The following is a 23,549-nucleotide window of genomic DNA, read 5'->3' as shown; positions in this document are numbered from 1 at the left end:
CCATGAGACGAATCAGAGGCTTACAAGTTGTACTCAAAACTTCCACCCTAAACGCAACAGGTTTGGTTCTTGTTCCTTCTTGTTTGTAGCTGAGTCAACACAATGATTTGTTCACTGCATGCCTGACCTGTTCTGCTGGGTTCCAAAGTGCTAAATTTAAGCTAGATTCTTGCATGGTTACCATTATCATCTACTGTCCAAGTACCCCACCAATAAAGGAATTCTAACCTCAACTACAGGGATGCAAGTCAGCATCCTTCCCATTTCACAAAGAAAAATAGAGGCCTATTGACATTCAAGAGGTCTGTTGATGAGCAGGATCAATGTGATGTCTTCCATTCTAGCTGGACCACCTCAGAAGCTGCGTATTCCTTCTGCCTGGTCTGCCTTGACTACTAAATAGCATAGGAGAGAGACAGATCAGAAAGTCTAAATTTAAGGAGCTTTTCCTGGAAATCCATGGATGCTCTAATAATTTATATGATGCTTTCAACATTATGCCCATCGTGTTGTTTACACCCAAAGAACCAATAATCCGGATTATACCTCCTGTAGCTTGAGTGTTTCTGCCAAGCTCCCATGTAAGGGCACTCTCTTCCAAAGCCAAGGAATAGAGATCTTCATTTTTCTTCATTTGCCATAAAAACGTTTCAAAATAAAATTTAAGACATCAAAGAAAGAACACAACTGACACATTACAACATTTGTCCATGATGAAAACTGCTGTTTTTGTTGATGGGATCAAAACACTTTCTGAAATGTAAAGACCACACAAAAGATAAGGTGCACTGATCAATGGCATTGCAGAAAGCTTTAAAAAGGTAAGCTTTATCACCAGTCTACTGACATCACCCCTAATGATACAACTTCTCAAGATGCTGAAATGTATTCTTCTCCCAAAGATACAAGACAGAATTTTACTTAAGACTCACGAGCCTCATTAACTGAAGGTGAGATACTTCACAAACATACTGTAATGGTGACTACAGTGCTCTTTCTTCAACAGCTGGCATGCATTACTGTATTGTCTAGAGTTAAAAAACAGTGCACAGGTTTATGGATAATCCATGTCATGAAAATTATGCCAGTGTATGTTCTGTCATGTCTATTTCAGACAGTAAGCTACTGTAAAGATTAATATAAGTTTGAATTTCCCTAACAAGTGACATACAAGAGGTCTGAGGAAATCTTACATAGTAATTCACTTTGGGATTAACCTATCCTGAGATATTACTTTGATACATATGCCAAAACCGACTTCTTTTCAGACTCTTATAACTGAAGTAGACAGACTGACCTGGGAAAAATGTACCAAAACATGTACTTTCACATCCTCCAGTGCTTAACTAAAAAAAAAAAAGTGTTGTAATTTGTCCATGTAATAATTTAACATATGTCAGCCAAACATATTTGTATCTTTATTTCAATTAAATTAAAAACAATCTGCAAGTATATTTATGCAACATTCACTATATACACATGATTTATGCAACTGCAAGGCAATTCTATGTATGCTGATTAATCTATTGTTAGTAAAATATGACAATAGCTATGGAAGTTGGCCAGTGAGTGCTCTTTTTCACAAGTGACTCTTTTCATGGCATGACCAAAAAAATAGCTACTAGCCATGAAATGGATTATCAGTAAACCTTAAAAAGAATGTGACATAACCTAGCAGAAATTAACAGTCTTCTAAATGTAGTAGTATATTTATTCCAGATGATAGTGCTGCCTTTTAAAGAAAATTTGCTGTCACTGTAATGATGTAAGACTTTCATTCGCTCTACCTAAAGAAAGCAGTAATTAGACATTATGCTTTCTGGCAAAAATTTATTTTTGAACTGGCACCACAATATTTCAGAAAATAATAATAAAGTACCTCTTTGGTGAAGCCTAGGTACCCCCTACTACTCATCGTAACAACTTGTAAACAGGACCGCAATACAGTGCTACGCCTTGAAGTCTAACTCAGTTAGGTACCACAGATCTTCCTCACAGTCCTTCTCACAATTTTAGGAAAGTATTTTAAAGCAGGGAGTAAAGCAAAAGAAAATTAAGAAGGATATAAAGTTCCCTGTTTGAGATTTAAAAAAAGTGCATAATGTTTTCATTCCAAAAACTGTGCCACTGTATGGAACTGATGGATACAAGACTGTTTTCCTTCCTGTACTGGACATTACAGATCATTACACAAATACAGTCTCTGCTCATTGGCCAAAGTCGTCCCTCAAGTCTGTTTTTCTGGTACAATCAGTTGTCCAATTATCTTAGAACAATGTCTTGCATACTAAAACAAGAACAGCGAGTTAACCAGTTCTTCCACTCGAATGTCTGTTTTTGCAATTCCGTTTCTGTACACTGCATTTCCAACTTATTGGAGAGTTTTTAGTGTTTGGCATATACACATCCCAACTCCTTGGCACCACCAGGTTCAGTGCATCCATTGCCAGCAACAGACGTAGCACCAGGAAAACGCAACTCCCAGCGCAGGGGACAGTTCAGGAGGAGTGGGCATTCTGCAGCAAGGGCGGTCCGTCTCGATGCATCGATGGGTGTGTGTGCTCCCTTTTGTAAGTTTTTGGAGGAAGCTTTGGGATATGTTGAGAAGTGCTTTGTCGTGGAGGAACAGGCGGTCCAGCGACAGAATGGAGGTCCACATCTTGTTGTATCAATGGTGGTGATGGAAGATGCCTCCGTGCTACATGTGGAGAAGGTGTCTGAGGGGGAGGGGGAGTAAATGGAGAGGGACTGTTTGGGAAAAAGGTGTTACCAAGTTCACTTTTTCTCCCCAGTGGTGGAGGCTGGAGGTGTAGTGGTGAGCTAGAGAAAACATCTGGAGTTCGCACAGGTTCTCGTGGTGGTAACACAGGAGGGCTTTCAGGGGGGTCAGAGATGCAGGTCCGGTCAGGCACCGAGTACCTTGGTGAATACACTTTAGAGGTTGGTTGCCTAGGAGGGATTGCTGGCGGGCTGTCCAGGTGCGCAGAAGTAATCTGAGGTACACAAACATTTCATTTAATAGAAGTTTTAGAGTGGCAAAGAACAAGACCCTGCTGTGAAATGGAAGCGGGACTCCTGCCATGCAGACTGATCTATCCACTTAAGCAGGAGACACAGCAAGCAAGTGTGCAATGAAGATGGGGAGTAGCCAAGCAGTACCTGAAAAATATGTTTCTCAGCATGATGCATGTAGAAAAGACAAGCAGACTAGATGTGTACCAGGGGAGAGCATGGGTATATCAGTAATGAGTTAATAGGCAGGGATGCAGGGAGTGAAGATGCATGGAAAGGGAAAAAGGCAAGGCAAGCAGTGATCAGAGCAACATGTTGGTTCCAGATCTGCCTGCTGGGTAGGTCTAGGTATCTTTCACTGCCTCCCAAGTAACAGGCACCAAGGATGGATAATAGGAACCTGGATAATCAGGTATTTCTCCAAGAAAATGAAGAACAAAGAGGGGCAGATGGTGCTGAACAGAAGAAAAAAAATATACTACACTCAGAAGATGGAGCTAAGTAGTATTACTGACGTGAATGGTTCCCAAGCTGCAGTCCACAATCACAGGGTAATTGGTTGTCACGACACTAGCATATCTATAATGTTTTCAACTGCATTTTGATAGGATTGTGACACACTGAAATCTGTTGGCTGACACAGTCACCTACAGTCTGAAAAGGACATCTTGCTTTAGTGATATATAGAAGCTCTCCTGAAAGTTGAAAGGCATATATGCTACAAAGTAATTTTGAGTGAGGTCTTCAAATCTACCCAATTCTCTGTAGCCATCAGCCAACTCCCACTGAAATCAAGAGAAATTCAACACTGTCTAAATAAAAGCTAGATTAGCTCACAAATGCAGAAGGAAAAAGTAGCAGTGGCTCAAACAGGCAGGAAAACAGGACAGGCAATCCAGAATGAAAGCAATGAGCAGCACAGCATCCAGGGTCAAATACTGTAATGAATTCATTATTCATTCATTATTTCAGGGGACTAAGGAGTGCTCATCAAATTCCATAATTACTGTTTCTTCAATTCTTTACCCTAAACCATACAACCCAAAATAATCTTCTACAACATCATGGCAGACAGAAACATCTGCCCAAAGCTTTAAAGGACCTAATCACAGCAGATGAGCAGCAAGATGGTGAGGCTGAACTGAGCAGGCCTGAAATACGTGGTTGCTTAATGTTTAACATAGAGATGTTCAAAAATGCAGTGCTATCTTTAAAAGTTTCTTTTTTCTACAGTACTCTCCTCCTTTCTCCTAGAAAAAATGCCGTTTTTAGCTGTAACTTACTTTTGATGGGGAGGATTCAGCTGGGGCAGACTCTGGTCTTCTTCGTGGAGGAACTGGTGGGGGAACGTGAGCTTCATCTGAAGTTTTGGTAAAGCTTATGGATGACACAGAAGCAGATCCTAGTGAACACAGAGAGAAAAATCTCAATAATGAGCTTTTGTTCAATACAGCATATTTCCTTTATCATGCCAATAATGGTTCATTAAAGGCAACGTACCTTTATGTTAGTAAATTATTTGCTCATAAAATGCAGCATGAAGCAAGAAGGTGTTAAAGAAATATACCACTGAACAGCCACCTGACTTGAAGACTTCAAACTGCTTTTCTGAACTGCGATAACCTCTGTGGCCATTAATTCTTGCACTTTCGTAAGTAATCCTCAAGACCAAAACCCACACCACAAAGCTGTTCTTCTATCACAGCAGCATTAAAACCATATCCTGAACTTGCAGCTGATGTGTCAATCCAACAGTGAAGAAATATCTTCTTATGAAGAAATATTCAGTAAACCAGCTAGGACTCTCAGCAATGCCACTGCACTGCTAAGCAACTTCTGCTTTTATCAAGTTACTTCACCTCTTTGTGGCAACCTGCTCAACGTGCAACTAACCCTGTATTTCCTTTGAAAGCCCTCATACATTACAGGGCACTGTGTCCTGTAAAAACTACTGAAAGCACACCATAAAATACAAGCTTCTTTGCATGCTGGTGAAGACAGAAGAAAAATAGTGTCATAGGTCTTGATTGATTTAAAGCAGGACAACACAGATTTTAAGTTATTCAGGAAAAACACTCATGCGCCCTGAAGCTGATTTGTAATGGCAGGCAGCAGACTAAGTTACCTGCAGAACATTCGTGTCTATTCTCACTAGTCACCAAACACTCCGCACACACAACTGGCAGCAAATGCTACAAACTGGGACGTACACAAGCAAAGACGACGCATCTTTGTCTTTCTGTTTTAAGTTTCTCCAAAGACATGTAATACCCAACATGCCTAATTCTGTTCAGTTTCTCCCCTTAGAACAAGAACTAATAATAAAATGTAGTAAAACACACTTAAAGTTTTTCTTGTTGCAAGGAGACAAAAAGTGATTATGTTTCTATAGTCACTTTAGAAGACTAAAGTTTTACCTGTTTAAGATCACAAAATCTAATACGCAGCCTTCGCACACTACCTACTATCACCTACTTGCATGAAAAGGACTTGAAGGATCCGAGTCAAATACACTGCAGGCATCTGTAGTACTTGAAGTAGCAGAAGCAGGGGGCGGGGTCAAAGGCGTTCGTGGAGAGTTTGGTGCAGATGCTGTAGTTTCTGTCTCACTCTCTGGGATGCGGCTGTAACTAATTTTTCTTGGTTCCTGTTGCAGGGGTGTAGGGTGTCTCATGGTACCTGGCCTTGGATTAGATGGCCGAACACCTGGGGACTTGAGAGGATAGCTGTACTTTTTGGGCTGAAATAACAAAAAAGACAAAAAAAAATTTTAAAAAAACGCACCACCACCAACAAAAACCATCACCAAAGCATAGTTCTGCATTTATGAACTTAGAGATCTAAGACCACTTCTATCTCTGAAAGACAACTGTAAGCATTTCTGGGGAGAAAATGAAAAAGCATATGAATACTAACAAATCTTGGTGGAGGCTTCACATTTCGCGGCTCTATCTCTAGTGACTTGTTGAACAGATAATCTGTAAATTCTGTCTCCATGCTGCTTCCCATCGGATTCAGGTTTTCAAAAAATCTCTGAAACACAAGAAGGCAAATAAAAATTACATCAACTAAGACATTTCTGTGATGTTTCCATCTACTGTGTAAATGATCCTAACTGTTCCGCAGAAAAAACACTCAGGTCAGTAGCAAGGATGGATTTTAAAGTTAGTAAACTTGCATGTTGCCAGTGCGCTTTCAACCCTGTTAGCACTGTGCCTGGCCTGCAGAACTAACTGTGCTAGTACCCTCAGTATTTTCTGCAGGGCAAAAATCAGAACAGGTTAGCCTAAATGCCCTCAGAAGAAGTTGTACAGTCTATCCCTACACTGATGCACAGCAAGACTGCTCTCAGAATGATTTTGTCAAACTCTGTGGAGGAAAAAGTACCAAAAGATCTCATGAACACCAAAGATCAAGCAGAACAAATGCAACCTCAGATAGAATTGTAAGCATCATCACCACCAATATATGAAGTGCACATAGTGCTGCCAGGTAAAACCTGTACATGTGAAGGAAATAACAGAGGAAGAAAGAGACAACTGGTCTGACTCCAAACATGAGACTGACTGAGGACAGTGAGAATCTGGTAGTTTCTGTTCCTGTTTAGAACTGACCAAGATCTATTGACCAGTACCTCAACAGCTGAAATTAACCCCTCATCTCCTTCCCCCTCTCCCCCCCAGAAAACAAAAAATCTGCAAGCATGGAGATTACTTCCTTTCTTACAGACTTGACAGAAATGTTAATGCAGACTTTTTGCTCATTTCTAATGCAGTTGATCTTATGGCCTATCAGCTGGCATAATCACATACAAGTACCTCAGTGTGCAGACACATGGAAGTGATGTCACTTACCCTAATGTCAAATTCTACTCTTAAACAATATGGCTGGTTCTGGTACTGTTGTATCTCTCCAGTTATTTCAGCTACTTTTCTTCTCTTGCTGAAATTTATGAGTTCTTTTCCATGTCGCTTTAGAAATTCAGGATTGCCTTCTTCTGTCTTTAAAATGTTAGTTAAGTAAATTCCTGGGAAGAACACAAAGGATTCTAAATACATAGTGCAGAACATAGAGGAAAGGTACGGATGGAATACAAATAATTCTTAAATAACTTAATTTCTGTATTTTGATTACTTAGAAGTATTCTCAATTGGGTTCTGTAAAAGTCAGAGTTCATTTTGAAAGCAATAATTGAAATACTTTAATATGCCTTCTCCTGAAATCTGCCTTTTGCATCAAAATTTTAAAGTCTTTGCATCTTTCCACAGTTTAGGAAGCTTACACAACTGAACACTACGAGCATTCTGCAACACAAGAGTACACTGAAGTGCTTTACTCTGCCTCAGTTCAGCTCTACTACATGAGAGACCCTGCATAAGCTCAAAAAATTCATTTCAATGTTTTATTCTTCTGTTCTACTCCTGCCTTCATAATTACATCACATTGTGATGTTAAAAGAGAAAAGAGACTTCTCAAGTCCATAAACAACCTGTGGAGAACAGCCATTACGACCCCTCCGAGCACAGCTTAAGAGAACTGTAACTCTCCACTTGTGGTCCTGCTAACCTACTTATCTCTGAAGCAGGACAGAAGTTTTCTTAGTTGATCTTGTATTTCTGTGCAGAACTCTAGAGTGCATCTTCCCCAAATCTCTAAAATGCTAAAAAAGCTATTAAAATAATTTTCTTTCATTTCTGGCCTGATGTCTATGCTGGACAAGAACAAGTACTGTGAGAATCAGAAATGATCAGCAACAAACATCCAAGCAGCTTGCTGCAGAACAGAAATGCTATTTGCATAATTCTTTGGAGGTGTTAAGCGTCAGTTTTTCTAAAAGTGCCCATCTTCCACTTAAGGCAGTTATGGTCACGACACAGTTCAAACTGCACTTAAGGTAAAAAAAAAAAAAAGAAAAAAGAAAAAAAAAGAAGCACAAATATAAATAAGGAATTCCAGGTAAACTTATTTTTCCCACAAATAATATCTGCAATCAATAGTCAATTTAACATTTCTTTCACATAAAGGCAATTAATGATTTTTCTCTTACAGTCAGTCCTGTTGCTAGTTTAAGCAAGCCAGGGGAAATGCTTTGGTGTCTGGGCAACTGAAATTCAAACCTGAACATCCTGTTAAAACTGACTTCTCACTGTTGGTCACAATACTTTCCAAATGCACAACGCAGCTCACTGAGAAACACAGGTACATACCAAAAAAAGGCACACAAGGAGGATTAATGGACCTGAGTTTTGCCAAGTATTTCTTATAGTGATCCTCACTCAGTTCGTAAGCTTCTTCTAAAATCTTCTTCTGACGACTCGGAATTTGCTAAAGAGAGAGATGAAACAGGCTCTTGTGAAGACAGTGTAACAGCACAGCCCAGCAACAACCATGAGTGTAGTGGCCTCCCACTGATGCTTAAGTCAGTGACCATGAGGACAGTGCCCCAGTATCTCAGGATCTCAGTAGCTTTTTCTACCTTAAATGAGGATTGATTTCTAGCTTCTGAAACCAAGAAAAAATAAATGGGTAAAAAAACCCCTTCCTTTTACATCCTAAATGATTCTGTTTTTTTGGGGGGGCTGGGGGAGAGGGACAGGGAGGGGAGGGCAGGAAGGGATTTATCTTCCCTGCTCCTTCAATGAAGGACACGCTTCACAAAGACTTCTAGTTAGCTACAGTGTACTGCATTACCCTTCTACACCAAGAACGGAAAACAATTTACTGTACCTCAAATGTGTGATCCAGCCTATACACTGCTGCAGAGTTCATGGCACTGACAATCTCAAGGACGCCATTGAAGTTGTTTAGCTCTTGAAAAACTTGCAGGATTTCAATTATTCGGCTCACTACAATTACTCTTTCCTCTAGGTTTTCTGTTTCTACAATGCATCTAAATAAGCAAGAACATTTAGTTTTGTGCTGAACTGCTTTTGAGTTTTTTAAAAGCAAATATGAATTTGTAACAAAAACAAGTATGAGAGGTGTATCAAATTATTTGGCACAGTTTTGAACATTTTTAGAATAAAGACTGCTTCTAAGAATAAAGACTAAAAAGGCTGAGATTGTTATAATAAAATTCTTTCAGGGACCACATGTAGCATCCAAACATCACGATCTAGAATTTTTCACAGTATGCTTTCAAATGTATTGTAAATGTTTAGCAATGGAGTACATGCAGATTTAGGAAAGTCACTTACTTTTCAAACCACAAAGTAAGATTAGTTGTATGCCTTATCATTTTGAGAAGATTGGGAGAATTAATTTCTTTATCTTCCTTTGTCCACACACTTCCAACTAGCTCAGATGGCTGCACAGCTCTAGAAAAGCAGACACATGCATTAAAAAATGTGATTATAGGCATGAAAAAAGATATTTTTCCAAACCCTTTTTACTTCCAGGGAACTTGAAATTAGTACTTGGAACTGAATTCTCAGTTCCATCTATGATCTCACATTCAACATGTGACTTGGGTGAGTGGTATGTTTGGTTGGTTTTCTTAGTATGTAAATATTTTTCAATTTATATTGACTATTAATCACCTCTGTTCATCTAAATGTAGAATGAAGTCCACATCCCATTCACCACAATAAGATGTGAGCTCCCAGCACCAGAACGACCTCTCACAGACATCTGATGAGATCTGACATGTTCCATAATTTACTTCACAAACTAGGATATGAAGAAAACTGATTTAATTCATATGCATACTTCTCAAAGATTGATCTAGTTGGAAAGTATCAGGAGAATTGTGCAGCACAGTGCAACTAATAGTACGCATCAGCTGCTCCATGTTGAACTGGGGAGGGTAAGACTGATTCAGGTAATGGCTTTAAGATTTTTGTTTTCTAAAAAAATAACAAATTAATATACAGTATTGGTGAAGTCCCTTGACCTACCGGGGGGCTTCACAGCAGGGGACCACAGAAACAATTTCATGCTGGAGGATATTTTGTGGTTTGTTTGTTTTTGTCCATGTGTTTTTCAATGGAGGAAAGTTACCTGTAAAAATCTGACTCAAGTAAAGTGAGCTGCCGAGCAATTTCTATTGGATGCAAAGTGAGCAAGTCAAAAGTCTCTGTGTGTCCTGGTTTGCTTATGTGCCATTCGATCGCTGGAGGCGGGCTTTCAAAAGTAATGTTGTGGCTTGGCCCAATGGCTTGCGCCTGCTTTTTCCGGTTGATTATCTTTGTGATCGATTCAACCCATTTCTTCATTGCTTTGCCTGGCGGAGACAAAATTACTTCTTAGTTACTCTTACTGCTGCTTTTTTCAACGATGTCTGTATAACTGGATGTTTTCAGTGCAACTCTCTCCCCCAGTACAGTAAAGCCACCCAACTCTTTAGAACTGCATACATGATATTCCCACACAACTCTTGAAACTTTCAAATATATAAAGAAGAATCCCTCAATGCTAAGCACGACCAGCTTGCCCAGGCACAATTCAGAACACCTCAAATAAGGCTCCTGCTCTTAAGTGGTATTTTTATTTTTTTGACTTTACGAGTTTATGGAAAATAACTTTTTTTTTTTTTTGGCCAAAGTGCACTTCTGTGAAAAACCGCAACTTCACACTCTTGGCAAGAGCACTTGCTTACCTCAGATCACAAAGGACAGAAGAATGAAGAGGGAGAAGCTTCTCCCTCAATCACATCTATCATCAAAACAGGGAATTAAACCCAAAGGACAAATGCCTGTTTAGCCCTACAGGCTAAGAATTTTACACATTCAATGGCAATTTCATTGAAAATCTACAAGTAATTGACATTCAACTAGCTGGTTCATTTTCTACTCCTTCTTGGCTTAAGAAGCACTGAAGACTTTTCCAGTGCAATCTTTTCCTACAAATTATTCCTGTAGCTGTTCCAATTGTTCTTACAGGGGAACAGAAAAGACCTGTACAAGATGATCTGTAGGTCTGGCATGGAGGGCTGTGAAATAGTTGAGAAATCCTTGTCTTAACAAAATAGTGTTAATAGTGTTTCTCTACTGCCAAACATGTACAAAATATTACACCTGTGTATAGCTTACGAGGACAGTCAAAGCAATTATTCTGTCCTGAGCACCACTCAATTTTCATTATTTTTCATAGGCTTCAGTCACCTCATTGGATAGAACTTACAATTAAGGATGTAAATAAAGTATTATTCTTTTGAACAGAGGTCAGACTTTCAAGACTAGGTTTTCTTTTGAGGTTTTTTATGCTCTTTTTTTTCCCCTCAAGTATTTAATAAGCAGAAAGTTACGTTTTTCTTTATCCAGACACTAAAAGGAGAAGTGATTCCATTCCATACGTATGCTTTAAGATAAACACAAATAAGACAACATAAATACCTCGTACTGTTCCAATGAATTCCTCCAAACGTTGCAGAAGATCAGCATCTCTTTCAAAGTCATAGAAGTGGTGCTCTACCCAGTGTCGACACACATTTAATACTCTGCAAAAACAAAGCATCAGTCCACAACGTGGCCTATCTTCATGTCTAGTATTTCAAAACTTTTGGAAGTCAAGGGTTCACAGAAAATCAGAAATAGGAGAACAAATGGAATCATTCTACTGTCCACATTTCACCAGCTAAAGACATGTTTTACTTTAAAGAAGCCACAGTAATGTTACGATTCGTTAAAAAAAAAAAAGTTTAAAATGTTCTCTGCATAATTTTTTCAGGAAAGCCATGCCTCGCTGAAAGATGGATTCTGTAAAAGCCTCCAAGCCATGACTACTTGAAATGGAGTGGCACATCTATGGTTTAAAACTCAGGAAAAGCATTTACCGAGGCCTTTCATGCCATGAATTCAAATTCCCACCAGATTTTAAGGAAGCAAAGCCAAAACAGCTGACTGACGCCTCTGTGTTGTCCAACAAATCATCTACAAGAAAGGCTATCAAAAAAAAAACCCTTCAGCTAAAATTCTGGTATTTAAAAAACTTAAATGGAAGCCACTTTTGTTCCCACTGCTACAGTACTCACCGTAGCTGCACAGGTTGAATGTACTCCTTTCTAAATCTTTTTAGCTCAGCACTAAGAGGTTGGTCTCCATTCTCCATAGCAATACGATCAGCTTCTGTTGGCTCAGGTTCTGGAATTTCAAATCTAGCACAAGAGATGGGGGTAAGCACCAATCACATCACCTATTACACTGATCTTGCTCATATGAATAAATGGTGATAAAGATAACTTGAAATTCAGATGGTTTCCACATGTCAGGATTTTATTTTTTGGTAACCATAGGAAAATCAGCTAAATTCAATAATAATACAGATTTCACAGACAAAATTGTACATCCAAATAATCCTAAAACTTCTGGATACAGCTGCATTTTACCTGCATTCCTTGGTACCCTTCAATCTTTGACAACTGCTTAAAAATTGTTTGGAATGGAACAAAGCCAACCAGAAAAGTCTTACAATTCTACTCCAAGTCAAAACCAAAACAAATAACGCACTTCATTTGAACAACACCAGTGGCATACCTTTCTATTAGCAGACTCAACAACTCCTGGGGTTTACAGAAGGATCTGTACGTTGTGAGAAAAGTCCGAACAAAGTTGGGATCTAAGAGAAAGAATAATTTTATGCTCATGTCAGCAATTCTCTAGTGTTTTATACTTAAAAATAACCTGAAGTCAAACTATATCCTTTGAAATTAAGGATGTTAGCCTATCAAACTTACAGAGAAGATAATATGAAATAAAACTGCTTTGGTAACAATCCGGAATCACTCAAAATAGCAATAAAAAGCAGAACTCAAAATGCAATTTTAATTCTGATTGAAAAGCATAAAAATGACTTCTTCTCCCTTCCATCATTAAAATACTGAATTTCTTTTGAAATACTCTGAAAACATTAAATAGATGAGTTTATGAGCCATCTAGCAAACAACTTTGTTTTTTGACAAAAGTGCTAAAATAACTCAAAAACTACAGCAGGTAACTTTGCATTGGATAGGAATGGTGTAATTCTCTGGCATGGAGATTGTTTCCCCCAAACTGGTACAACTCATGCCCAGCTCATGTCTGCTAAGGAAGGTGAGGTATTTTTTCAGTTATACCAGGTTCGTTTTACTTCAAGAAAACAAACAGACTTAATATACACTGATTACGTACTAGTTTTAGATATTCAAAATAGTTTTAATAACAAAGTAAGAACTGAAAACAGAAAACCAAAGCATTTCCCTTAATTACAAAAGCAAACCTATTTGTTTTCGAGTGTGAGGAAATACAGTGACAGCTTGCTGGCGCTACACAGAGCTGACTTGAAAAAGGTCAACGTTGCTATCACTGAAAGTTAATGAGCAGGTTGCAGTGGCTTTGCACATTAAACATGTATACAGATTTTATAAAAACCAAACCAAATTTTCTAATTTTTCTCATACAAAGTGGCTGAATAGCATACAGGACTTAAAACAGGAGCCCTTATAACCTGTAACGCAAGAAGAAACGCTGCATTATCTCACCTAAGTTTACACATCATATCAAACTTGTTTCATGACCTTGACAAAAATCCTCTCTAACCATTCATGTTGTCCATCATGAACACTCTGCCTTTTCTGAAACCTCGTGGTGCCCTTCACTGAGGCAGTTTGCAGAGACACACTGCACAGATGAGCCATGCCTTGTGTCACCCAGCATTTCCTTGCATTTCTGTTGTATGCTAATTCCTATTTCCTGAACAATACATTGGCTAGTCTGCTTTATCATCTTTGTTTCCTTCGTTATTCCTTTTTTCTTAACACGATAGCTCTGCTTGAAACCGCACTTTTCAAAGGCCAAGCTCCAAATCCTTTTGCATAAAGAACATTCTGTCTCCATCCTCATCACAAAACTACATGATTTTTCATGTCCTAAAACCCAAGTACATAACCAAATACAGTTGCTCACATTTTCACAGCTTGCATTCTGCAGACTTCATCCACCCTAAATGGTGTTTGTCTATTTGAAAGCGAAGCAAGCCCTGAGTCATGCCTGTTGTTATTTACAGGTATACTCAATGTCTAAATCCACAATACATACTGAATTTCAAATGAAGTACATCAGAAAATCAAATCTAACCTTGTTATCTCACTAGCAAAATCTGCAACTCAGAACAGCGTACAATATATGAGCAAGTGTTAAAAAACAATACAGACAACACTAGTTAGTCAGGATGTCTGCTCATGTGATAATTCTCTCTTCAATACAGCCCATTTTAAAGCTAAAAAAGAACAATAACTTGTTCTACAAGGATTTATAAATAATCACCCTTGAATTCCTTAAGAAAGGAAACGGACACTATGATGACGCACAAGCGCTCTTAACATATCAAAGCTTTAAAAATAGAAGAGCACTGCTCTATAGATAAAAAAAAATGCCCTGAGTTTCCAATCTTGGTACCACCTAACCTAGCTGCTATTAAGTTAAGTATCAGGAAAAGGAGGAGATACTAAACACAGAGCACACTAAAACTAGTAAAATCCACCACAGTATGCAAATGGCACGAGAATTTGAATTTCCAATGGCAGGGCTGCTTCCCTCAGGTTGAAATACAAGGAAAGCTATTGTGCTGGGGAGCCTCCTTCCCAGCGTGGCTGCTCCAGCCCAGGGCTATGTGAACAGCCTGTCTTCCCTTCTCGGGAGCTGGATCCCAGCAGGGCGGCTGTGTTACGGCTCAGCTGCCAGGGACTCTCTATTCCACAACGAAACAAAACAATCTGCTGAAAAGCTGTGCCTCGTCCTGGACGTGAGGGAGGAAAAGCAAAAGGTCAAACACACCTACCTACTGTCTGTATATGACCTGAGTGCTCTCTGACTTCAATAATCAACTACCCTCAACTTCAGCTACTTCCAACAAATCAGCACAACCTCTGCGATTACACCTGTGATTACTCCTTATAAGAACATCTTAGCAAAGATTCACAGCTACACCAAAAAATTGTCTTTGGACAGATCCAGAACTAGTGTAACAGTGCATCTGAGATCAGACATCAGAGAAGCCAGGTCTTGCCATTCTGGCCTAAGTCAATGCTCTTCTTTTAAGATGACAATCCCATATGCACAACCCTACTCTGGTACAAAAAAAGAAACAACAATCTGCAGCTATGTGGTTACGTACCACAGGGATAACCATTTTCCTACATCTCAAAGCAGAAGAGAAGCTCTGCACTCAGCTGTGTATGTACACAACAGCTAAAGGGTTACTATGGAAAGTGGTTGACCTCCTCGGTGCATCTCACAAAATGCAACAAAACACTGAATGATTTATGTAGGAAATGGACCTCATTTCCTGTACAGGAGCCTTTTTTTTTTTTTTTTTTTGCTGAGTCACTAAATCTCTATTCCTTTGTTTCCCTGGAAAAGACAGCAAAGAACAGTTAGAACGACTACATTTCACCCCCATAGAAAACCAGCTCTAAAAAAGAAGGCACATAATGGAAGATAAAGATCTGGAGAAAGGACGCACAACCTAGCAACTCAGTGGCAGATCCATGCATGTCGTTCTTACATCTCTAAGGTTACAAAGATAAGCTACATTCATCACAGGACAACCTGTTTATTCTTTTTTTTTGGGGGGGGGGGGGAGGGGGAGGGGGAGAGGGGAAGGGGGAGTATGTTGAAGCGCTTCCAACTATCTTGCAGTACCCATATTGCTGGGTCGCATCACACAATGGTTATGTTTCAAGCAACCCACTGAGGCTTTATTAAGATCAGGGATTTAAGTGTCTGCAAGAATGTGGTTATCTTGCATGTCAAATGCAAGAAGCAACACAAAAGCCACATGTTCTTCAAAAACATGCATCCCTGCTGTTTTATGGAACTACAGAAGGCAGCTCACAGCTCGCTGGACAGACAATGCACAGAGAACATTGCTGGCACCCAGGCCAGGGGTACAGCGAGAATCCTCTGCACATGGAAAGGGCAATCTTCCATGGGATCAAGCTGCCCAAAGTAGAGGGAATGCATACAAGGGCGTTAAAAGAAATACTCCTCCTGCCATCTCTTTGCCAATTACAATTTTAGCTTTTTAAAATAATCCTCTTCCTTTCTCTAGGGCAGAATTGTTCTACTTTAACTTCCAAAAAGATTAAATTGTGTTATAAATCATGCCTGTAAAATCTGAAACCAGTGGCTTAAAGTTAAAGATAAAGTTAAAAGAAAATGAAGTCAGGCACAAAACTGCTCTGGTAAAAACTGCCAGCAAGATATTGCATTTATGTTTCTAATAATTGATAGGAAAGCTAAGCTGAAGTGTGGAGAAGGGCAATAAAAGCAGCAAACAGATTTATCTGCAATCACTCAAAAAATAAAACAAAAAAGTACTATCAGACATTATATTCTGCTTCTTCTAAACAAATATTCCTGCTCCATTCTGGAATTCATTTTCCAATGTCAGAGTAAGGATGGACAGACAGAAAAAAAACTACTGCTGAATAGGTGAAGTACTTTCACCAAGATGCATAAAGGTTCAGAATAACTGCCCATAGAGGAAGAATCAAAGATGAAGAAGATTGAGGGGAAAAAAAAAAAAAGCCCGTGCTTTTCAGCACTGCTTAGAAAAATCCTGGAAAACTACGAAGAAAGACTAGACATGCTGAGGATGGACTGGATGAGCCATTCACTTTCACCCTTAATGCCATTCATCACACATGAATGTATCTTCAACACAAGCAGAAACCTTTACACAAAAATTCTCAATTCAAATCCTCACTTAAATTATGACAAGGCAAAAATTACTCAAGCGATTGCTTCAAGGAAGCTGTTATTTGCCTATTTGTTACATGCCAACACGAACACAGGCAGTAACTCACAAAGTACAACCCTTAACTGAAGAAACAGAGCCCACAGCTCTCACCTGCAGTGCTAGCACTGCGTGTGCCATCTCGCCTCAGAAATCTCGAGGGAAGGCAATTCTTGCAGCCTGGGGCCTACAGGAAAACGTACTGTCTGGAGCTCCTGCTGGATCCTGCCCCCCGCCATCCCATGCATGAGAATAACCAGACACATGTGCAAATCCCACTACGGTCAGTCAAACTACTTTTCAGCTTTTCAGCTGCTTCAGCTACAGAGGTGCAAATTTAGAATTCCAAACCTGAACTCAAAAAGCATTTCAGAATACGTACAATGCAGAGCGTGTTTGTTTTCTACATATGGTATGCAGTTTGTTGTACGTAATACGGAAAACAAGAAGCATAAACTAATTGTCACCTGTTCTGGTTATGAAGTGCCTCACCTGCATACATGTGGTAAGTCAGCCTCTCAATAAGTTTGACAACAGTTCCTGCCTTGATGATGGGGATTCCAGATTTGGGCTGCATGTTTTCTTCAAACACAATATTCTCTTCTGAGTCAGGTTCTGCAAATCTGTAAAGCTCAGGATTTGGAAATCTCATCTGCTCCTCTTTTTCTTCCTGCAGCATTGTTACGTCCAACATCCTTTCTAGCGTGCTTCTATATTGCAAAGATATCAACGCTGCCATCCAGTTATTTTTCTCTTCAGCTGATTTAGCAGCAAAAATAACACTGTTCTCATCTTTTAAGATGATTTCAAAAGCATGTCTGTACTCATTAGTGTCGTCTTTATCATTGATCTGTACCTTTCGCATGAAGAACTTTTCTTTTAGACGATATTCTGCATTGCTAGCACCAGGAAGCCTTGGCTGGCCGTGATTTGACTTACAGCAAATCATCAAGCCATCAAACAGAAATATGTGTCTCTCATGTTTTGCTCCAACGCGTGTGAGCGTTCCTTCCATGATGAACTCATTACAGCACTGTCCGATGTCCTTACCCTCCCAACCATCGATGTTTTTTTGGATTTCATTCATTTTCTTAATTGCTAGCTGTTTCCCCTTCATCTGCTGAGTATAGAATCGGCACGCAGATTCACTTCAGAGCAGGATGAGAAAAAGGCAGCTTATTAGTATGCACATATTTAAAAACACAGCCACCACTAACATCAGAAATACTAGATAATCTTTCTGAGCGGTGAAAACCCCACTGAGAATGCACTATAAACACTCAGGATCAGGATCTTCTGAAAGCTGCACTACAAGGCTTGATGAATGTTTTTGTAAGTAATCCATCTGAGTGTGTTTTTACCTTCTATGCAACACACGTTCTACCTAAATGCAGACAGCCAGAGCAAGAAAGCTGTCAGTGCTTCCTAGCCTAACACATCACTCATTTCCATAGCTGACAAATGATTTTAGAATGCATTAATTTGAAAGAAGCATATAAAGAGAAAATGAGTTGTTAAATTCATTCGTGTCCGAGCCCAAAGATTACACTTTGCAGTAGAGAACTTGTTTAGCAAAGAAAATGCTGAAATAATGTTCATAACAAAAGCAATATTTAAACAACAGGTTAAAAAAAACTAGCATTAAATCAAATGGCAGACAGTATGATCCAAGAATTTACTACAATCATTCTACTGATTACTCCATTATCCAGCTATAATTTTAACTAGCCGTTGTATATAAAGCTCTTCAAATTACTTTAAGTAGTTTCAAATCCAGGAACAGTCCCTTCTAAGCACACGTAAATGCTCTTTTAAAATATTTTCAGATTGATATTTATTATCTGAGTATGACTAACCTGCAAACGCTGTAGCTTTCAACTGAATTTTCACAAGGTCTCAACTACGAGTATGGAGGGACACAGAGAAATTTGAACGGTTTTAAAACAATAACAAATTATCTTGGCTTTGATGTCACTTCCTCTGAAAAAGCAGGCTTGTCACAAACTATTTTGTTCATTGTTTACTAAAAGAGGAAACTGGGAGCCCTAGATTTAAAGCAAAGCACTAAGAGCAGAAAGCAGGAAAAATGGAACCGTGTTTACCTAAGCCTTCGTTTTGCAAGACTTTTGGAGCATATCCGTTCCATACTGCTTTGAAGATTCAGTAGGGCTGTTATTGCTTGCTTCAAGCACTCCTTATCCTCTTCATCCTCACTTTTTTCTTCTAGTTGCTGTGAACATTGGAAGTCAGATACAGTAAGTACCACAAGCATTTTGATATGCACAAATCCCAAAGTTCGACATAGGAAGAACAAATCCAACCACTTGACGATTTCGCATGTTCCTGTTTGCTACTAAAATTAACAGAATAACCAGAATTACTGATACAGGCAAGAGAGACAATTCTCTAGTTAGAGCTCAATCCCAGTTAAGGCAAGAGCAGAATTCACCAGTCCCCCGTACACAAACAAATTGAGTTTTTTTTTATACCACAAAACTACTTTGGTTCACCTCTCATTTTCAGAAAAGAACGCAGTAGATGTGTCACCTCTTACAAGGGCTGAGAGAGGAAGGAGATTTGTTTGTGTACAGTTCTCGTGTACAGATTTGCTTGTGTGCAGTTCTATGACATGAGATTAATTGTCTTTAACAATTTATTTTTGGAACACAACCACCAGAACAACAACTCTTATCCCTCCTTTGCTCAGTAGTTTGTCATGATTTTCCTCTCTGACTTTTAACGATAGAACATGTGAAAGCCTGTAAGAAACTACCACTTCCCTCAGCTACACTGCCTACATGCTTGCTAACACAGCACAGGATCAAATACACAACTACATTCATGCCTCTGTTTACTAACACAACCTTCCTTAAAAGGACAAAGCAACACATTTATAAACTAAAACTACAGTAAAAGGGTTAAAACTAATATTTTGTAATAACTACAGCTATGACATGAGTTGTACAGGACAAGTTCTATTATGTTTTTATACTTAAATTTTTATACTTCCACCTTAAATCTGGCAGTCTACACACTGAAGTGTTTCACTTTATAGCGAGTGAAAAAAAATGACCGCCTACAGCTGCAGCTTAGACATAACCCTTGTTATCTCATCAATTATTTACAGGATTAATGGGTTTCAGACTACCACACCACCAAGAATTGGCTCCACATAACTGAAAGATTTATTTTGGCAGAAGAGGTAAAAGTAAAGTGATTAGATTAACAGGCATCCTTGGAGGTAGTACAGAGGTGCCACTTGCATCCAGAGAAAAACATAAATATTGTCTCCTAACACCCAACTAAACACAACATGCCCACAACTGACATTTGAATGTGTCAGCTAACATCATTATTTTTTTCCCTGACCAGAGTACATTATTCAGTACAACAGCTATCAATGCCACACCACGCTTTATTTGCACTTTTTAGCCATCATGATAACCACAGCATTTATTCTAGGCAGCTTTGGTTCACGAGCACAATCTGCCATACTTTTGCCCTAAACAGCATTAGCCACGAGTGCCTAATTATAAGACAAGCACTAAAACAACAGAACAGCACAGCCTTTGCTCCAGAAAGCCCTAAGGGAATATATAACTCCAAGTCCACTTTCATCATATTCTGCTCTCTGGATTTACCACGCAGGTAACACCTTCCCTTTACGTCAGTTGTGCGTTTAGAAAGGATTTCAGACAAATGACGTAGGTGCAGCAATGAAAACAGAAAGCCAGAAAAAAAGCTAAGAAAAAAAAGTATAACCTCACCATTCCCACTCAGGAGTTCAAAGGAGGCTCTTCATCTTGAGCAATGACTTAAATACCCCAATCAAACAGGGAGGAGAAAGTACCCTAGCATAAAGCAGAATAAAAATAGTCCAGGCTGGACATTAGGAAGAAATCTCTTCTTGGAAAGATTGGTGATGCACTGGCACAGGTTGCCCAGGCAGGTGGTAGAGACACCCCGAGGGAAGGGTTCAATATGTGTGGAGACGTGGCACGGTTAGTGGGCATGAAGGGGATGGGTTGATGGTTGGACAAGATGCTCTTGTACCCTACGGGAGAATTCCTTAATGATATGCCAGCTCCGTGCTGCTCCCTTGTCCTTGAGGACAGAATCCCAGGGGATTTTACTAACAACATTTCTCCATCCTGATCCAATGGAAGCAACCTATTTCTCCAACTGTGTGTACAAACTCAGCCTAAGTCCAATTATTGTAATTATACTCCAGATTTAATATTTATAAAGAGGCATGTAGAAGCATGAATTACAGGCAGACTAACACAAATGGCAAATCATAAGGTGCTCTGAAGACACTCCTCAGGAACAAGGAAATGAAACCTGAAAGTTTTATTTTCTGGCTTTATCTAATTACCATGAGCAGTTATCAAAAACAGTTCTTTGTCAAAACTAAGGTAGAATTGCAGCTATGTCTTCCACCTTACCACTGACCCTCAGACACTTCAGAACAAGAGATCATAGGAAGTGAAATGGCAACACTGGAAATGCTTGTAAATTCCTCTGCAAGTCTCACTGATATTTGTGTAGACATACAGCGCCCCCTAACGAATGAAAAAGGTAGATGCTAAGAAGCATGACTTTCTTCAAAGATAACAAGACATGGAAGATGAGGTATTTTGCTGCAAAATACAAGGACTAGGTAATATTTATAAAGCCAGTCCCAAAGTTACGAATGAGATCCTTCTGTACTGCAAATGAAGACTATAGTCCTTTCTCCTAGCCGGTCAGGGACATTCATGCAAAAAAAACCCCCAAAGAATGAAAACATATCTGCATATGATGAAATATAGCAGTACTAGTAAGTGTCATGAGGGGTACAAACTAGAACATTGCTTCCCTGGGAAACTAATCTAAATCGAATCACTGCTACTTGTGATCTACAGGTTCCCTGATTCATCTGAGGTGAGATGACCACATGTAAAAGACAACAGCACAGAGGAGGCAGACAACTCAAAGCCCACAGGGACTCAACAAAACACATGGAAGGCCAGCAAAGGGAACCTGATCTGTAGTGCAATCTCAGTGCCTCTTCTGTAGTGTAATGCTACTTGAGTGAGCAACTCAACATCCATGGCAACTTGAAGGATGCCAACACAAATGACTCCAGCTTCTGTTTTAGTGCCTCATCACTTCCAGCAGTGCTCCATGAGAACGGGGGACTGACTGAAAGGTAATCCTGAACCAAAACTTTTATGAGCAGGAATAAAAAAGAAGCAGTAACAAAACAACCAGGCTTCTCCTCTTAGAAACACAGGCTGATAAATTTGCTAACACTCTGCTACAAAACAATTCTAGAAGCCAGTTTTCTTAACTGATTTCCTGAGAGCTCCCCCTGAATTTACAGTTCCTACAAATAATTGCAGATCAGCCCAAAGCAGTAGCATTCTAGGAAACAGGTGCTTTCCCATCCAGAGATCTCTATACTGTTTAGAAACCAATGAGAAATCATCTGCAAAATCAAGTAGGAAAACTCACAGGTGACACTACATTTCTGGAAAATACTGTCTACAAGGTAATTCACAGTTGAAGTAGAAGGGATACTCAATACTCCTGAACACGCATCCACAGCTGTTATTTTCAAAAATCATTTTTCTTCCATACAAACCCAGACAATCTTGAGCACAGTGCAATAAAAATATACATACATGTAACTTTACTTAGATTTGCATTATAGCAAGAAGCTTATTTCCAATAACACTGGAAGAACTTAATATATTATCAAAACAACAGTAAAATCTTTTTCTCCTGCCAAAATTTATTAGTTAGGAATTCCCATTTTAAAACTTAAATTATCTAATCTTCTCTAAACATGTCCAACATCAAACCCCATATACTAGGTAATTAATTTGAAGAAGTCCAGCATTTTCTTGGAGGTACATACTGAAAAACAGAGAAGCAAAAAAGCACTTGTCTTATTTCACAACCAGTCTTAACTCTCACTGTTAACATGTGCTCAGCCCATTGAGTAAAGCATGAAAACAGAGGAAAATATGCATCGCCTGAACTTCTACTGCAAACATCCCAATACTTGCACAACTTGACTACATGACTTAAAGCAGATCTGCAAGGTGTATGGAAGGTATCAAACTCCACTTGAGTCCAAAAAAACAAGACGATTTGGGTTAAAGAGAGAATCATTGCATCACAGAACCATAGAATGGCCTGGGTTGAAAAGAACCACAATGATCACGTAGTTTCAACCCCCCTGCTGTGTGCAGGGTTGCCAACCAGCAGACCAGGCTGCCCAGAGCCACATTCAGCCTGGCCTTGAATATCTCCAGGGACGGTGCATCCACAGTCTCCTTGGGCAGCCTGTTCCAGTGTGTCACCATCCTCCATGAGAAAAGCCTAATATTCAGCTGAAACCTCCCCTGTCTTAGTTTGAAACCATTCCCCCTTGTCCTATCACTATCCGCCCTCATGAACAGTTGTTCCCCTTCCTGGTTATATGCTCTATAAGTACTGAAAGGCCACAGCGAGGTCTCCCCAAAGCCTTCTCTTTTCCAACCTAAACAAGGCCAGTTCCCTCAACCTTTCCTCACAGCAGAGGTGCTCCAGCCCTCTGATCATCTTAGTGGCCCTCTTGTGGACCCACTCCAAGAGCTCCACGTTCTTCCTGTACTGGGGGCCTGGACACAGTACTGCAGACGGGGCCTCACAAGAGCTGAATAGAGGGAGACAATCACCTCCCTCTCCCTGCTGGCCACCTCTTTTTTAATGCAGCCCAGAACACAGCTGGCCTTCTGGGCTGCAAGGTGTGACAGAAAGGAACCGCTGCTTTGTTTATTTAATACGGGTGCTTT

General features: G+C 39.5%; 1 protein-coding gene across 2 annotated transcripts in view; it reads right to left on the bottom strand.

Annotated features, from left to right (window-relative positions):
- Nucleotides 1-410: 410 nt before the first annotated feature.
- The window catches only part of SOS1 (SOS Ras/Rac guanine nucleotide exchange factor 1), a 44,389-nt gene continuing 21,250 nt past the window's right edge, over nt 411-23,549 (bottom strand). The window contains exons 9-22 of one of the 2 annotated variants that reach the window (XM_048935567.1): nt 18,828-18,955; nt 17,218-17,873; nt 12,486-12,567; nt 11,984-12,106; nt 11,346-11,449; nt 10,012-10,234; nt 9,210-9,329; nt 8,740-8,902; nt 8,220-8,337; nt 6,867-7,039; nt 5,929-6,045; nt 5,488-5,752; nt 4,296-4,414; nt 411-2,993 (exon numbers count right to left, since the gene is read on the bottom strand). In XM_048935567.1, the coding sequence (XP_048791524.1) occupies nt 2,499-2,993; nt 4,296-4,414; nt 5,488-5,752; nt 5,929-6,045; nt 6,867-7,039; nt 8,220-8,337; nt 8,740-8,902; nt 9,210-9,329; nt 10,012-10,234; nt 11,346-11,449; nt 11,984-12,106; nt 12,486-12,567; nt 17,218-17,873; nt 18,828-18,955 (2,886 nt within the window). In that variant the 3' untranslated portion in view covers nt 411-2,498. The remainder of the gene's footprint in view (nt 2,994-4,295; nt 4,415-5,487; nt 5,753-5,928; nt 6,046-6,866; nt 7,040-8,219; nt 8,338-8,739; nt 8,903-9,209; nt 9,330-10,011; nt 10,235-11,345; nt 11,450-11,983; nt 12,107-12,485; nt 12,568-17,217; nt 17,874-18,827; nt 18,956-23,549) is intronic. The other variant, XM_048935568.1, reaches the window with a different exon arrangement.

This window comes from Lagopus muta, chromosome 2 (genome assembly GCF_023343835.1).
Source record: "Lagopus muta isolate bLagMut1 chromosome 2, bLagMut1 primary, whole genome shotgun sequence".
Taxonomy (NCBI): Eukaryota; Metazoa; Chordata; class Aves; order Galliformes; family Phasianidae; genus Lagopus; species Lagopus muta.
Note: the sequence above shows the minus strand (reverse complement) of the source record. Positions and strands in the feature narration are given on the sequence as shown.